The following is a 16,343-nucleotide window of genomic DNA, read 5'->3' as shown; positions in this document are numbered from 1 at the left end:
CTCGTTGCATAACTCGATTTTTACAGCACTCGTCGTAATTATAAATTATTTATAAATTTACAACTCGTGCTGAAAAAAATCATCATTCTGCAACTTGTTCCGTAAACTACTATTTTGCAATTTCTCATCGTGATAGACTGTTTTCCATCACGCCAATCTGGCATCAAACGGCCTGCTTTCCTACACTGAGCTATGCAATGAAGTAATAGGCATTACGTAACTGGAATCCGTTGAGTAATTACTATTACGCAACGCTTTTTCATGACGCAACTGTTTTGAGTTGCGTAATGAATCATTACACAACAATTTTCAGAAACTATAAAATACTGTTAAATGCATCCCGATATGATTTCTGATACCCTCAAGTGGTCTTCTACGAAATTGCAAAAATGGTTGTACGCAACTCGTTTGCAGAATTTAATTTTTACAGCCTCGTTGAATAAGTGTACGACTCGTGCTTTAAAAATCATCATTCTGATTCGAATCAATCAGAAGCTCAAGCAAGCGGTTCCGTTTTTTCTCCGTCAGAGTGAATGGTTTTTCGGTTTCCGTGTGATGAGGGTGCTAGCATGCTGGTGACGAAATTGAAAGTGAACGGCAATTGCCACATCAACGATAGATTATCAATCGGTGAGCTCGTTTCATGCTTTATGAGTTATTTAATATGTAAACTAGACTGGCCCTACTTAGTATGGGAGAAAAATAAAGTTATATGATTCCACGGGGCACCCCCCAGGCATATTCCTTGGGGTTAAAGGAAGCATTTCTGAGAAATTCAGCTCGTTTGGTCGTTCCATGAGCTGGCGCATTTGAAGTGAAGTTAATATGGGATTTTCAGCTCAAACATATGATACACAGCATATCATCTACTGTTCGGTCCAGGAAAATTGTTGATCGCGTTCACTTGAGCCCAGAATGTCAAAAACGCTACTTGATATAATAGCGAGCAATATTGTAGAAGGTTGTATCATGATTAAAATTGATAAAGTTGGTGTTTAAACTATCTGAAGTACATCATGCAATACTGCTTCGTATTTCTGCAACATAGCTTGGTGGTAGCCACTAAGCGCATCATAGCCACCTATGTTATTTATGTTTCGTAAATATTAAGGATTCAAGTTTATGTGGTTTTGGAGAATTTAATGAAGATATTGATCATATTGTGTTTGTGTACACCAAATTTACGGTATTTGAAAATCAATTCCTTATATCATACTCCCCCTACATCTGTTCATGATATCCTTGAAAGTTTGTTTCATCCCATTTTGTAAATATTATATAATTATCAACATGATACATATCTTCTATCTTCTATCTTCTATCTTCTATCTTCTATCTTCTATCTTCTATCTTCTATCTTCTATCTTCTATCTTCTATCTTCTATCTTCTATCTTCTATCTTCTATCTTCTATCTTCTATCTTCTATCTTCTATCTTCTATCTTCTATCTTCTATCTTCTATCTTCTATCTTCTATCTTCTATCTTCTATCTTCTATCTTCTATCTTCTATCTTCTATCTTCTATCTTCTATCTTCTATCTTCTATCTTCTATCTTCTATCTTCTATCTTCTATCTTCTATCTTCTATCTTCTATCTTCTATCTTCTATCTTCTATCTTCTATCTTCTATCTTCTATCTTCTATCTTCTATCTTCTATCTTCTATCTTCTATCTTCTATCTTCTATCTTCTATCTTCTATCTTCTATCTTCTATCTTCTATCTTCTATCTTCTATCTTCTATCTTCTATCTTCTATCTTCTATCTTCTATCTTCTATCTTCTATCTTCTATCTTCTATCTTCTATCTTCTATCTTCTATCTTCTATCTTCTATCTTCTATCTTCTATCTTCTATCTTCTATCTTCTATCTTCTATCTTCTATCTTCTATCTTCTATCTTCTATCTTCTATCTTCTATCTTCTATCTTCTATCTTCTATCTTCTATCTTCTATCTTCTATCTTCTATCTTCTATCTTCTATCTTCTATCTTCTATCTTCTATCTTCTATCTTCTATCTTCTATCTTCTATCTTCTATCTTCTATCTTCTATCTTCTATCTTCTATCTTCTATCTTCTATCTTCTATCTTCTATCTTCTATCTTCTATCTTCTATCTTCTATCTTCTATCTTCTATCTTCTATCTTCTATCTTCTATCTTCTATCTTCTATCTTCTATCTTCTATCTTCTATCTTCTATCTTCTATCTTCTATCTTCTATCTTCTATCTTCTATCTTCTATCTTCTATCTTCTATCTTCTATCTTCTATCTTCTATCTTCTATCTTCTATCTTCTATCTTCTATCTTCTATCTTATCTTCTATCTTCTATCTTCTATCTTCTATCTTTCTATCTTCTATCTTCTATCTTCTATCTTCTATCTTCTATCTTCTATCTTCTATCTTCTATCTTCTATCTTCTATCTTCTATCTTCTATCTTCTATCTTCTATCTTCTATCTTCTATCTTCTATCTTCTATCTTCTATCTTCTATCTTCTATCTTCTATCATCTGTCTTCTGTGTGCTCTTGTCTATCTTTTATCTCCTATTTTCTAACTTTGAGCCCTAGCTGTTCCAATAAAAATCATTCTATTTACTAATAAAAACAATCAAGGTTATATTACAAACTTTGAAACTATTCTTGGATCAATATACAGCAAACTATCACAGCTCTCTGGAAAGATACTGTCATAATTACAGTGCTCAATGTCCTGAAATGATCCTGAAGAGACGAATATACTCGATAATTCATACATTTTCTTGATTGTACTATCAAGGCACTTCTATCAAGCACATCTGAAATTCAACGAAAATTTAGATAACTCCATGTTCTACTGTACTCCTTTCTATTTGAGCCATTTTTTTATAACTTTGTATTAATATTTTATGGGATCTAAAATTTACTATAATTTTGATCAAAATCTACAGAATTTGTTTAAATATTGCAATTTTTACTAAGGGCTTACAATTTTTCATAATTTTGGCTAAAACATATAGTTTAAATATAATAATATTTTCTCAGTTTCCTAAATTACTAGCCTAAGTGGATAGATTATTATCGAGGTACACACTCCGAAAAAATCATTTGATTTTACGTCTTTTGGATGCACATAAAAGATGCGAGCCAAATGACGTGGATTTGTGTCACATTTTAAAAGGATGGTGTCTGATTCGGGAAATGTCAATCTTAGTGGCATCGTTTTCATGACCTTCATCATGTAAAATTACATTTTTCGTTCAATACATCTTTCAGAACACATCATGTGTCATTCAGTCATAATGTGAATTACGTCCGCAGTAATTTTCATTATTTTTAAGAGTGTAATTTTGATATAGTCCTTGAATACTTTCCGCTCGGGGGCTATTTACAGAGACTATAGCATCATCTGCAAGTTGCCCAAACGTGCATAGATCTTCCAAACTATTATCAATATCTGAAACGTTAAATTTATAAAGTAATGGACGAAGACATGAGCCTTGGGTAAGGCTCATATAGCTAATTCTGGAAGTTGTTAGTTGACCGAGAGTGAAGCTTATGTGCTTTTCTGAAAGCAATTGCTCCTTGACCGATATACTAGTTAAATGCGTCTATCCTTTCTGTGTCTTCAACGCATTTGGTCCTTACCACGCAATGAACAAATGCGCTGAAGACACCGAAATGATACGACGCATAATTTGTCTGATACATTACTTTTCATCTTGGTGCATTTTTATGTCAAAATTCAACCTATGTGTAACTCTTAAACCAACAATTTTCACACAACTTTTTCAATAGTTTTCACAAATTGTAGTTCGTCATAGAAAACAAGAGAAAAATCGGCAGAGAAACGGCGGAGATATAGCTCTCTTAAGTTGACCATTTTGTATGGGAAAACGGCTTTGGTGCATTTTATATGTCCGATGCTGTAGATAATTGATAAAATATATCCAATTGACTGATGTTCTCTTTTGATCTTTAAATCAATATTTCAATGATTTTTCATTTCAGTAGCAAATGTCGAAATTGAATTTTACAACAGGCGATCGCCGCTAATGGGCAAATTTTTTTGCTGAGATTTCCGGCATAAAAATAAAACAAGACAATATGGATTATGTCATGATTGTTGAGGGACTCGATAAAATCAGTTTTTGGCGTTATGATTGCCGAGCACCAGCGGTGCCCATCTTAGAAATCCGTTTACCGATATTCGGCGAAAAAAACTTAGTGTGTTAATCAACAGACGGACATCAGTTGCTATTTAGACATTTTTTTTACAACGTCAAGCAAGTTTTTGGCTCTATCTAAATCCAAACAAAGACATACTCCTCTCACAACTTGCGTATCTCGATGTTAAGTTAGAGAACCATAGTAAAAGTCGGTTTTCATGGCTAACTCGAAAGGTCCTTTGATCACAGCTACACCGGTTTTGTGTTCTGTAACTCGATACTTCCCTAACTCGATGGTCCCTTCAATATCGAGTTCTGCAGAGTTGACTGTATTTGCCCTTGTGTACTGATAGCTTAACTGTTTTGATCTGTAACTTTAGTTGACAATACGGTGTTACACGTTTTTACAAGTAAAGTGTATGAATAAAAAAAACACAAATTTCAGAAGAATACCATTTCCAGTTTCGGTCTCCATGTGATTATGGGTAAGCAAGGCGGGCAATATCCTCATCTGAAAAAACAGAACAAGAATTTCTCAACTGATCTCTGCCAAAAGAACATGTTTTAACACGAGTCCGTACAAGAGCACTTTGTCTTCGTTCACACCTTTAATCGTTCTGTTATGACTGCCAAAATGGCACAGAGTTCAAACCAACAACAGTGAATGATCTCGTTATGATCTGAAATCTCGTTCAAGTTTTGGATGCTGCAAGGGACGATGACACTTTATAATAGTGTTATCGTACTTTTACAGCAATTATGGTTACGATCGTGTAAGATCATTTTGGTTGATGTGAATCGTGTATGGCCTATGGTCTTATTGGATCTCGTTAAACCGTAGAAGAAGTGGTATCGCAATTTAGTATAAACACACAATAAAATAATCATGATTTGAATTTATAATTCAATTCTTTAGTTTGAAATTATGCAACTCTCGTTTGCTTTTCATCAAAAATATATATTACACACATAATTATATGAGCGAGTGTTATCAGCATGAACTGAAGCAATATTGATAACCTTTTGTTCTAACAGTTTATTGGCTTTTCTTCATGGATCATCAAATTTAAATAAAGTTACATGTTTATTATATGCATAAACCGTAGCTTCAAAATATCAGAAAGATTTTATGTTAAAATTAAATTACTGGCATTTTTATTTCAATCCAATTAGTAGAGCTATCCAATAAGAATCCAGTTAGAAATGATTAATTGTACACAAGCTTTTCCAAGCAAAGTTGCACGCAACATTCGACTTCATCTGCTGGTGCACAAATTGATCAATTTATAAACGCTCCACCTACGAGTTGGTCACTTTCCAACAAGAATCTCTTTTCGTGTTTCTATGGCGTTTGTTATTGTTATTATTGTTGACATAACTCGGTCCCATCCACTCCATCATCCAGCCGGCTGATAAGAGATTTCCGTAAGTTCTTCTTCCATCACTATCATTTTGCCATTTCCTAAGCTTCCAGATCCGTTTGACAAATTGTAACGTGACATTCGCGACGGCGTTTCTCTAACTTTTAGCATTATATGCCCTACATTTGTAGATTTCTCATCAGTCTTTCCGTGACCCTCGATCCCATCTCGCTATATGATTCGACGCATCATGGGTGAAGTGGACGTAAAACTAGGAATCCGTCAGACGCTGGCCAAAATTGACGATGCTTTCGGGAAGCGGTCCCAGGTGAGTACATTTGAAAGTGTTACGGCAAAATCTATTTACCCACGTATTGGAATGAGTTGTGGCTGATGTAGTCTATAGATAGGAATGGCATGAATATGCATTTTTTGGGCAACAATGTTGCACATCTCATCACATTAATCTTAAAATAAATAAGAGCAATATTAAAGCAATAATGTAATTCAGTTGGATCAGAAAGTAATTGCGATTGAAATATTTGCTTTTGATTGTTTCATTATAGGGTGTGTTTCCAAATTTGCGGCTTAACCAGCAAATCTATCCCGGTACATGAAAATTTAATGCAATACTCAGATGATTTAGTTGATCACTAAAATTAATAACTTAAATCTGCTACTTAAACAACACGAGAATTTCCAACTTAGTTATTTGAATAGAAAACTAATAACTCCATGATATTGATTTGCTATTCAAATAACTTTGATATTATAATGTTAATTCGGAGGCGAATTTCTGTTTCTACTCAGCTTGCTTTTCAGCTTAGAGTTCTTATGAGCACTTCCACAGTTTTTAACTGAGAGCTTTCGTTGCCAAAATTGCCTTCTTCGCATTCGTATATCGTGTGGCCGGTACGATGATACTCTATGCCCAGGGAAGTGAAGGAAATTTCCATTACAAAAAAAATCCTGGACCGACCGGGAATTGAACCCAGACACCTTCAGCATGGCTTTGCTTTGTAGTCGTAGACTCTAACCACTCGGCTAAGGAAGGCCCCTGGGTATTGTAGGTATTGTCGACAAAATGTTCGTTGCTTCTCAGTTGGGAAGCATTGAATTTAACGGTTTTAGAAACCTTTGGTATTCGTTTGCTTCACCATATTTTCGTAATGCCTGATTATGGAGAACCCACATATGAACTTGATTTGATTCGATAATAGTGAACGAATGTAGAACTTTCCCGAAAGCACAAATTTTCAAGATTGAGTAAAGAATCTTGAGGCATATGGATTTTAAATATTTGATGCTCATAAATGCAAACTTGTGACACTATTTCATACTAATCAGGTATGCTAATCATTGCTCATGGCTTTGTTAATTAGCAACTTTACTGAAAACATAGCCTGCTATTTGTTCTTCATCCTGGAATATGTGAGTTTTGAATTTCAATGCTCAACTAGCTCCTCCTAATGGCAACTGAAAAAGCATTTTGTGGCCGTCGAAGAAATTAACACCATGCACGAGTTCACTAATTTGACGTTTGAGCGGTACCGAATTCACTAGTTTCCATGGTCACGTAAATAACACGGCACCGCTCAAACGTCAAATACTGAACTGGTGCATCGGTACATTGCCAAACACAAAAGTCTTCTAATATAACTCAAACTTGAGATATAAGTGTGAAACATTTTATGCTCACCAGCGCCTCCTAGTGGCAGTTTTTGAGTAAAGCAGACCTGCAGCTTGTAGCCCATGATTCAATAAGCAACTTTGCTGAAGAAATCATTCATCCAAATCCTAAGCATCTTGTGCCACCGCACGGTAAAATTTCAAACTAACTAATGTGTGCTATGTGGGTCCATTCCCTTAAGCAAATCTTCTACGAAGAAAGTACACTTTTATATATAACTGTTTCATAGATGCATCCAAAGTTTCAAAAATAAGCTGTTTTTGGACCTTTTTTACAATACCCCTCCCCCTCGCGATAAACCAGCCCCCTTTTAAATTTTCTTATATTTTTTGTAAAACTCGATTAAGTTCGCTATCTAAAACAGCAGAAAAATCGAAAATCCATTTGTATTTCGCGAATTTACAGCGATTTAAATTTGGGGTCAATATGACCCCAATGCCTAGACAACGTACTCACCAACGTGTGAAAAAAATTCCCAAATTCGTTCACTAACAAAAAAGTTACAGCCCCATCAAAGTGGTCTGGGGTCATATTGACCCCAAACACGGACAAAGGGTCAATTGGGTAGAAAACCATTTGATCTTCAATCATCAAGTATACTCCTTATACGTTGGAATAATGCCATAGAATAACTAGAGAATAATGTGAAAAGCAAAAGCAAAATAAGTGCTCTTACGGTTGATATAAGATAAAAATATCTCAGAAGCTATGAAATTTATATCATTCTGTGACGTACCTATGTTATCTATCATATTTTATTTGAATAATTATGAGCAATTGGAAGTGTTTGGGCCAATAGGAAGAAACAGTGTTTACCTTGATAATTAAGATCTCTGGTAAAAGCCAGCGAAGGCTCGAGGATTGGCTAAGCTCCACTTATGTCCACAAATGTTTCAAATGTCTACGGATGTCCACATAGCCCAAGAAAGTCAGTAAGAGTTGTTGAATATCAACTTTGTTCTGCGAAAAACCACGTAGACTCTCGAATGTCTGCAAAAGGTCGCAAAAGCTCCGTGAACAGTCGGTAAGCATTCTTTTGTTCTCAATTCCGTGCTTGAGAAGTTTGACCGGGATCTTGTCCATCCCAGCAGAGTTGCAGTTGTTCAGCTCGCTGATAGCTTTTTTAACCTCCCCTATGGTCGGTTGCTCCACAGCTTGGTCGTCATTATCAATGTTCATCCTTTTTTTTTGCAACATTTCCATTTTCATCGTTCAACAATTGCTGAAAGTGCTCAGCAAATTCCGTCTCGATCACTGCACCTGGCGGGCACTGTTACGGTATTGTGACCGTTGCATAAAATCTCCGCATATCATTCCAGTTTATCCTATCTTGTGCTTAAGCTGCTCTACTTACTTCGTGCTGCTTTTTCTTTATTAGGTGAATTCGTTTATTTTTCAGCTCTCACTGTCCTGTACCGCTTCCTGTGGTGTCGGGTACCGACCACAAGTAGAGTAAGGTGGGGCAAAAGTTCGACCTTAGTGGTATAATCAAAGTTTCCAGGAATACAATAGCAGTTGAAACAAAACAAATACCATACAGTGAACCTTCAACATATGGACTATAATTTTGCTGAACAAACTTGTGTCAAAATATTTACCCATTTTTAGTTATAACAGTTTCAAAATTGATTGTCTTATTCGAACTTTTGCCCCACCGGTGGGGCAAGAGTTCGAATCTAGTGTGGGGCAAAAGTTCGCTGTTTAAAACAAAAAATATCGATACTTTTATAACAGGCATACTTTACACCAGCCATAAACTTAAGTTTGACGAAAAATACACACTAAATTTTCATCAAAAAATTGCCCAAGACCGGGTTAATTGTAATATAGTGAAAAATAGCAGTTTTTCGCAAAACTAAGTGGAAATGTAAAATTTTGGTGACAGTTTTCACACGATCAGACAAATTTTACTAAATTTGAAGATAATATGTGAATTTTAGGCAATTTGCAAATTTTTCCGTGATTTTATGCATGGGTCGAACTTTTGCCCCGCTGATTCGAACTTTTGCCCCACTAAGGGCCAAAAATTGTTTTCAAGCATTTATGCAAAAACTAATACACCTCAAAACAACCTTATGATAGGTCTAGAAACGCCCTTATATAAAATATTGAAAAAGATTTTATCTTCAATTGGTTCCATGCAACGAAAGTTTGAACAAAAATTACAATATTCACGTCGCAAAACAACAAATAGCCATAACTTTTCCAAATCTCAATCGATTTTTATGATATTTGGATTGAAAGTCTCTTACTTGAATAGCATTCGAACCACCATGACATTTATAAGATTTGTTTTGAATTGAGCTAGAAATCTTAAAAAGAAACTCTTACCCCACTCGAACTTTTGCCCCACTTTACTCTATCCGGCTTCTGGCTACATTCTTCACGTCTGTCATTCTCTGACACTCTTCATTGAACCAGTCGATATGCCTTTGTCGTTGATTGATGCCAATCACATTCCACGCCGTTGTGGTAACCGCTTCATGGATAGGTTGTTGACATCTTCAGAAACGTTTGGTGAAAATTTGGCATAACAGTTAATGTTCCAACCAGCACAATTCCAATACAATCGTTTAGTGGATTTTTACTATAGCTTCAACATTTGAATCCTAAACTAGTCAATAAAGTCGAGGGATAGTATATGAAAACAGAATCTTTATTCAAATGTTTGCAATTGAAACAGATTTGATCGATATTTTAGAAATAGCCTTACAGAAGAATTATTTAATATAATAATTGATTGCACTACAAGTTAAAACCTTTCAATACAGAAAAGCCTAGCAAATAGTGTTTTTTTAATAAAGTTGCATGAAGAATTTTATGAGGTCTTATTAATTACATTCGAAACTTTCTATGAATCTAAACTAAAATTCCCCCCCATTTAATACTTCTATTTTTTTATTGCTGAAGACATGCTTTTGGCATCCTGGGAGTAATAGTATTTCAATCATTTTTCGGTATCACTATATGTTGACGTATGGCAATTGATAAAAGTTTAAAGTAAGCTAAAACTGTGTGTCAGTTTGATTAAGGTGAAGATGCATAGAAGCCATTTTCATGAACACACGTCTAAAAACTAGATAGCGCTTTAAGCTGATCAAGTTTTCTTGACGTTTCAAGGTATGGTTCCCATTCATCTTCACCTTAATATTAAAACTATGATTCATTCTAAACCCCATCATACCAACAATGTTCAAGCAATTTTTTACACTAAACATTTTCACAACAAATTCTACGATTAGGTACTTAAAACGACCGACGACAAAATATCGTTTCATAGATCACACTAAAATATAGCAGAAACAGTTGTGGGTCCAAAAAATTAAATGCGCGACAAAAATTAATCTTACTCTTATAAAAATGTTTTCCACCTATCCCTGATTAGAGTGCTTTGGTGTATGACCATCAAACTCGTACTTTAAGTCGTTTGATAAAATACCGGGAATTTCAAATTTACTTTTCACTGGCCACCCTGCAATTAGTACACTGGAGAAGTTAAACTATGTTAACATTATTCTGCTGCTAAAAATTTAACCAGCATTCTTCTGCAAAATGAGTCTAAAATCAATATTTTGCCATTCTTATAATCTATTCCTAAAACACTTCTGTTTCAGACAATCAACGCTCCCAAGCCGCTATTGGTAGCCGTAAGCAAAACCAAACCGATTGAATTGATCCTCGATGGGTACTCCATCGGGCAGCGTGACTTCGGTGAAAACTATGTCCAGGAACTGATCGAGAAGGCAAACGACCCACGGATTTTGGAACATTGTAAGGATATCCGATGGCACTTCATCGGTCATCTACAGACAAACAAGATCAACAAGGTACGATTGAAATAAGTTAATAGTAGGTTCTTTTGCTAGTCTAATCCTAATATCTATGTACACTCTCACAGATCGTAAACCTCCCAAATCTGCACATGATTCAGACAGTTCACAATGCAAAACTTGCTGAGGGTCTTAATAAAGCCTGGGAAAAGACGAAAGCAGAGAAACCGGAGAAACAACATCTGAATGTTCTCATACAAATCAATACTAGCGGAGAGGATGGTAAATTTAATTTTTTCTCAAATCTTGAACTCAGACCACAGACAAACAGACGTATTACTAAGAACAAATACCTTTGAGAACCATTGCCTAGTTAACATCATCTAGTGAGCATGCTGCACGAAATACTGTTTTGTGTAACAAGACCTGTCAAACTCGAAAAAAAAAGATGCGCGTGCTTTTGGTTGTGAGTTTAAAATTCAAAAATGTTTGAAAATCCAAATCTCCCTATCTTTTATACCATCCTTACCATAAAAATAGGGTTCTGTGAAATTTTCAGCTTTATAGATTTATGTAGAAATTACTGGAGAAATTTTGGGAAATGTTCTAAATACGTTAGTACTGGAATGTAAGCGCAAACATGTCATCCCATAGTAAAAACTCATTCTTAAGATCTTAATAAAGAAATTTTCTGAATAGAGCAATTCAGTCCGACGGATTGGAGAAGAGATATTCATGAAATTGTTTGCTATTATATGGCTTCATATGGGATTATAGCCCTGCAAAAATCGCAAACAAAATTAGCTGAAAAGGAATTTGATTTTTCAGCAACAGCCTATGATTAGTTTGTACTTACATTACAGTACTAAATTGTTTGGAACATTTTTCAAAATTTCTCCATAGTAATTCCATGTAAACCCATATTGTCTTTGGGCCACCATAAAATGACCACCGAAAAAGCCGAAAAATTCACAGAACACTGTTTTTATGGTAAGGCAGATATGGGAGATTGGATTTTCAAACATTTTATAATTTTGAATCGCCCTAGTGTTACGTCATTTTGTCTGTGCCAAAACTAAATCACCCCATTCACTCTTTCCACAGAGAAAAACGGAACTCAACCGGCCGAAGCCGTGAACCTGTACCGCTTTGTGACGGAGAAATGTCCCAACCTGAAATGCCACGGTGTGATGACGATTGGTCGCTTTGGGCACGACTACTCCACCGGACCGAATCCTGACTTTATCGAACTGATGAAGTGCCATCAGGACATTTGTAGCACCTTTGAACGGGATCCAGCCGAGCTGCAGGTTTCGATGGGAATGTCCGACGACTTTGTTCAGGCGGTAGGTGATTGCGATTCGAATTTTATAATGAGCATTAGGGTGGTCCATTTTTGTATATAAACAATCAAATTATGAAAATCTTAAGTTATATCTCCCAGATTTGGATCACCCAAAGCTACTATGGAAGTTAGAGTGGAAGGTGGACTAAATGAGCTTCATAATGTTTGGAGAAAATCGACTTAATTCAGGGGTTAGACAAAAAGGTTGAGATATATAAATTTTGTATTGGATTTCCATAGGGTATCCCAGAAACTCAATTTGTTCAACGGTCATATATTTAGCTGGTGTGAACCTTATCGTATCAACATACTTCATGCATGTTAGCGTATGCAGTGATACATTTTCAAGTCAATATAAACAGTCAAGACTGAGTTTTTTCAATTTGAAATTGCAAGCTGAAAAGTCATCAAGGCTGCCAAAACGAATGACGGGCTACTTAGCCTTAAATTGAAAATCTTATCCCCAGTTAACCAATATTCAAGTTTTTAATGTCAAAATTCTCTGGTCGAAATTCTGGTCAATTTGAATAAAAATAAGATAACCTTTCCGCGCGTCTCAAAGATCAAAATAAGTGTCTTTAGAAAATTTGGGCCTGAGGAATTCGATACCACCATTAAAAATGTTCCGGTACGTCACAATTTTGTGGTACAGCTCATCAAAATTGAATGTTTTTATTCATGTTTATATGAAATTAAAACTGTGATGCATTATTATTTTTCGTTATTCAACCAACTAAGAATGGAAAGTACAATTTGAACTTTTGTATAAGACATAGTTTAATTGAAGTTGCTCGATTTATTATCGATTTAAACGAATTTTTGGACATGCTTGCCGTCTTCATACAAAATTCTTCGTTTCTTTTACATTCATTTACAATACTTCTACAATTCATTAAATAATACTTATTCAATCATGGAAGTATTGCATAATTCGTTTCAACGTATGTATTTGTAAGATCTGTTAACTGTTTTTTTATGGAAAAATAAGCACATAAATCTGCATACAAGCTTGCGTGCAAGTTGACTGAAATCGATGTAGATATGCGGAATTTAGCAAACCAATCGGCGCTAGTAGGCATCGCCATTTTGTTTTTCTGATATCTCAGGATCCAAGCTGCTTAGAAAGATTTAGTCTTCGGAAAAGTTGTTCAGCAGAATGAGTGCTATCGTTACTTAAGCTATAACACTCGGAATGCTGCCATTAGGGTTATGCGCATATCTCAGGATCCTGATTACTTAGAAATATGGCGTTTTCGGCAAACTTGTTCAGTAGCTCAATATGATAGCCATTACTCTAGGCAAGGGATTCGAAATTTTGCCACCTGATGGTACTAGCAAGCATGAAACTTTTGTATTGCAGATATCTTATGACCCTGAGTGGTCTCTGTACTCTGGATGGTCAGACAGATGGCTTCTTCGGGGAAAAAAGTACAATTCAATGAGATATTTACAAAACAAAAGTTATGTGGTACTGAATGAACATTGTCATAGATCTTGTCTTCCAACCCTGTTATGATGGTTGACATCAAACGATCTAGTAGGCATGGCACAACTTCGACGCCTCACTCCTATAGTAATGTCAGAATGGAATGCAAGGTTCTTCGTGGTGCTCCCGCTTGCCAACAACAATTCTGAGCTTCACATTTGGCGAACCTGCCAGAATTTAAATAAATTTTCGTTTTTCCTGGAGAGCCTGGATTCGATAGCAAGCGGGAATGTCCACTAGGAAATGTATTTGTGCCGAGTGCTTCTTAAACCGCGTGTGAAAATATGTATTCAGAGTGATTGTGCAGTGAAGTTTGAATCTGATAAAAAGGCATCTGTAAGTAAACAGCAATGTGGTATTTTCTATGAATAATAGAAAACTGATTGAAGAGGATATGACATTAATATGCATTAGCCGCATCACTACTCGCTGAACCAGCAATGTTTCTCTCTGTTCTTGTTGTTGCTCTTATTGAACACCAGCATCACCTCAACTATTTGAGTTGCGCGATGCAGGCTTTGAAGTGAATATTTTGATTTGCATTTGAATTCAAACAGATTGCTTCGATGGAAATATTTGAATGTAGTAGAAAGTGTTTCATCTATTTTATCCGATTCAAAGATTATGATCATTTCGAGCTGATTCATCTAAGTTATGAAGTGCGCATTCTGCTTTTATCAGGGACCTATTTTCTGCATAGGTTGAACGGAAAAAAGAATAACGTTAGGAACTGAACTATTTTTTTTGCAGAAGTCAATTGAGCATATCCGTACAAAACGTGTATAAAAAAATATTGTATAATTAAGTATAATTTGTAAAATAATGTAATTTTGCAGAAGAGAACTGAAGTGTTAAAGTTATTAGTGGTTTTCATGAATATTAATCAATTTGTATAACTTATCAATTAGTTATTTCAATCAAAAAAAAAACTCCGTAACATTTATCAAGTGTGCAAATTTCTGTATAAATAATAATAAAACTTCGCTTTGGTTGTATGTGATCATTTCATCGTTTCTTCTGTGCTGATACACACATTTCTATATCTTATCTCTCCTGCTTTCAAATAAAAACAAAATAATTTCAATAAAATAAAATAGAGTGAAAAAATGAATGTAAGTGTGTGCAAATATTCCTAACCATGGGCGATTTTGAATTGGTGTTCCAAAAGTAGATTTTTCGTTCCAATTAATCGATTTTTTGATGTTGAAACAACATGAAATCCTAAAACAAGGGATTTGATCTTATTTTGAGTCGTTGTTCTTGTAAATTTGCTTACGAGTGAAGAAATCGAATCGATTTAAATAAAATCGATACAAAGGACGAATCGAATTTTAATCGATTCAGTATTATCGATGTTTTGGTCAAATTTGACCAATAATGCACATGATTGTTTTCTTTCCTATTTGCTTCAGTACATTGTGTATCCCGTAATGTTCAACGAACAAGTTAAGTGTGAAGCATACTGAATCGGTGAAATTTGTGAATATTGTGTCGATAACCGGTGAGATCCAAACTATTCAAATCTACTTAATTCATTATTATTTCTAAATACAGTATTGGACAAAACATTTGCAACTTTTTCGATTTTCCATACAAAATGACCAACTTTGGTAAGCTAGATCTCAGTTATTTATAGACCGATTTGAATGAAATTTTGACAGAATATCAGATATAACTTGAATTTTAACATATATGTTTGAGTGATTTTTCCAATCATGGGTATATAAATTATAACGGTTTATCTAAAGCGTAATTTTCGACGAAAAATTCAAAACTATTTATCTCCAAATCTGATAGCCCTACACAAAAACTGTCTTCAGCAAACTTGTTCACCTTGTTAAAATCTACAACTTTGCTGAAGATACCATGAAGCTATTCCTTCAATATGTTCAGTTATGTCATTTATAAAAAATCGTCAAAATATTGACTTTAGTCAAACCGTTACTGCTTTTGAACTTGTGATTGGAAAAAATACACAAAAATATATGTTAAAATTCAAGTTATATCTGATGTTCTGTCAAAATTTCATTCAAATCGGTTTATAAATAACTAAGATATAGCTTACCAAAGTTGGTCATTTTGTATGGAAAATCGAAAAAGTTGCAAATGTTTTGTCCAATACTGTAAATGCCATGTTAAAAAAAATAATAACATGTTTGAAAAAAAATGTCCTTAACGTGACTGGTGGTTGCAATTAAAAAAATATTATTGCCGCGATTGGTGGTTGCATACTTGTTCATAGTAACTGCTATTGATGTTGTTAACTCGACTGGTGGTCGTATACTTGTTCCTAGCAAGTATTATTGATGTTGTAAGCTCGACTGGTGGTCGTATATTTGTTCTATGCAATGGTGGTGTACACTTGCTACCGCGACTGGTGGTCGCATACTTGTTCATAGTAACTGCTATTGATGTTGTTAACTCGACTGGTGGTCGTATACTTGTTCCTAGCAAGTATTATTGATGTTGTAAGCTCGACTGGTGGTCGTATATTTGTTCTATGCAATGGTGGTGTACACTTGCTACCGCGACTGGTGGTCGCATACTT

The 16,343-nt window shown here is 35.0% G+C and overlaps 1 protein-coding gene across 4 annotated transcripts in view; it reads left to right on the top strand.

The window, feature by feature from the left end:
* The window catches only part of LOC5578271 (pyridoxal phosphate homeostasis protein), a 33,145-nt gene that overhangs the window by 9,817 nt on the left and 6,985 nt on the right, over nucleotides 1-16,343 (top strand). Inside the window, exons 1-5 of one of the 4 annotated variants that reach the window (XM_021837248.1) lie at nucleotides 5,458-5,568; nucleotides 5,696-5,832; nucleotides 10,809-11,021; nucleotides 11,093-11,246; nucleotides 12,069-12,310. In XM_021837248.1, coding sequence (XP_021692940.1) covers nucleotides 5,740-5,832; nucleotides 10,809-11,021; nucleotides 11,093-11,246; nucleotides 12,069-12,310 — 702 coding nt within the window. In that variant the 5' untranslated portion in view covers nucleotides 5,458-5,568; nucleotides 5,696-5,739. Of the gene's footprint in view, nucleotides 1-5,457; nucleotides 5,634-5,672; nucleotides 5,833-10,808; nucleotides 11,022-11,092; nucleotides 11,247-12,068; nucleotides 12,311-16,343 lie in introns of those variants that run through there. The other 3 variants (XM_021837251.1, XM_021837249.1, XM_021837250.1) reach the window with 3 other exon arrangements.

This window comes from Aedes aegypti, chromosome 1 (genome assembly GCF_002204515.2).
Source record: "Aedes aegypti strain LVP_AGWG chromosome 1, AaegL5.0 Primary Assembly, whole genome shotgun sequence".
Lineage (NCBI taxonomy): Eukaryota > Metazoa > Arthropoda > Insecta > Diptera > Culicidae > Aedes > Aedes aegypti.
This window is presented reverse-complemented; position numbering and strand designations above follow the sequence as displayed.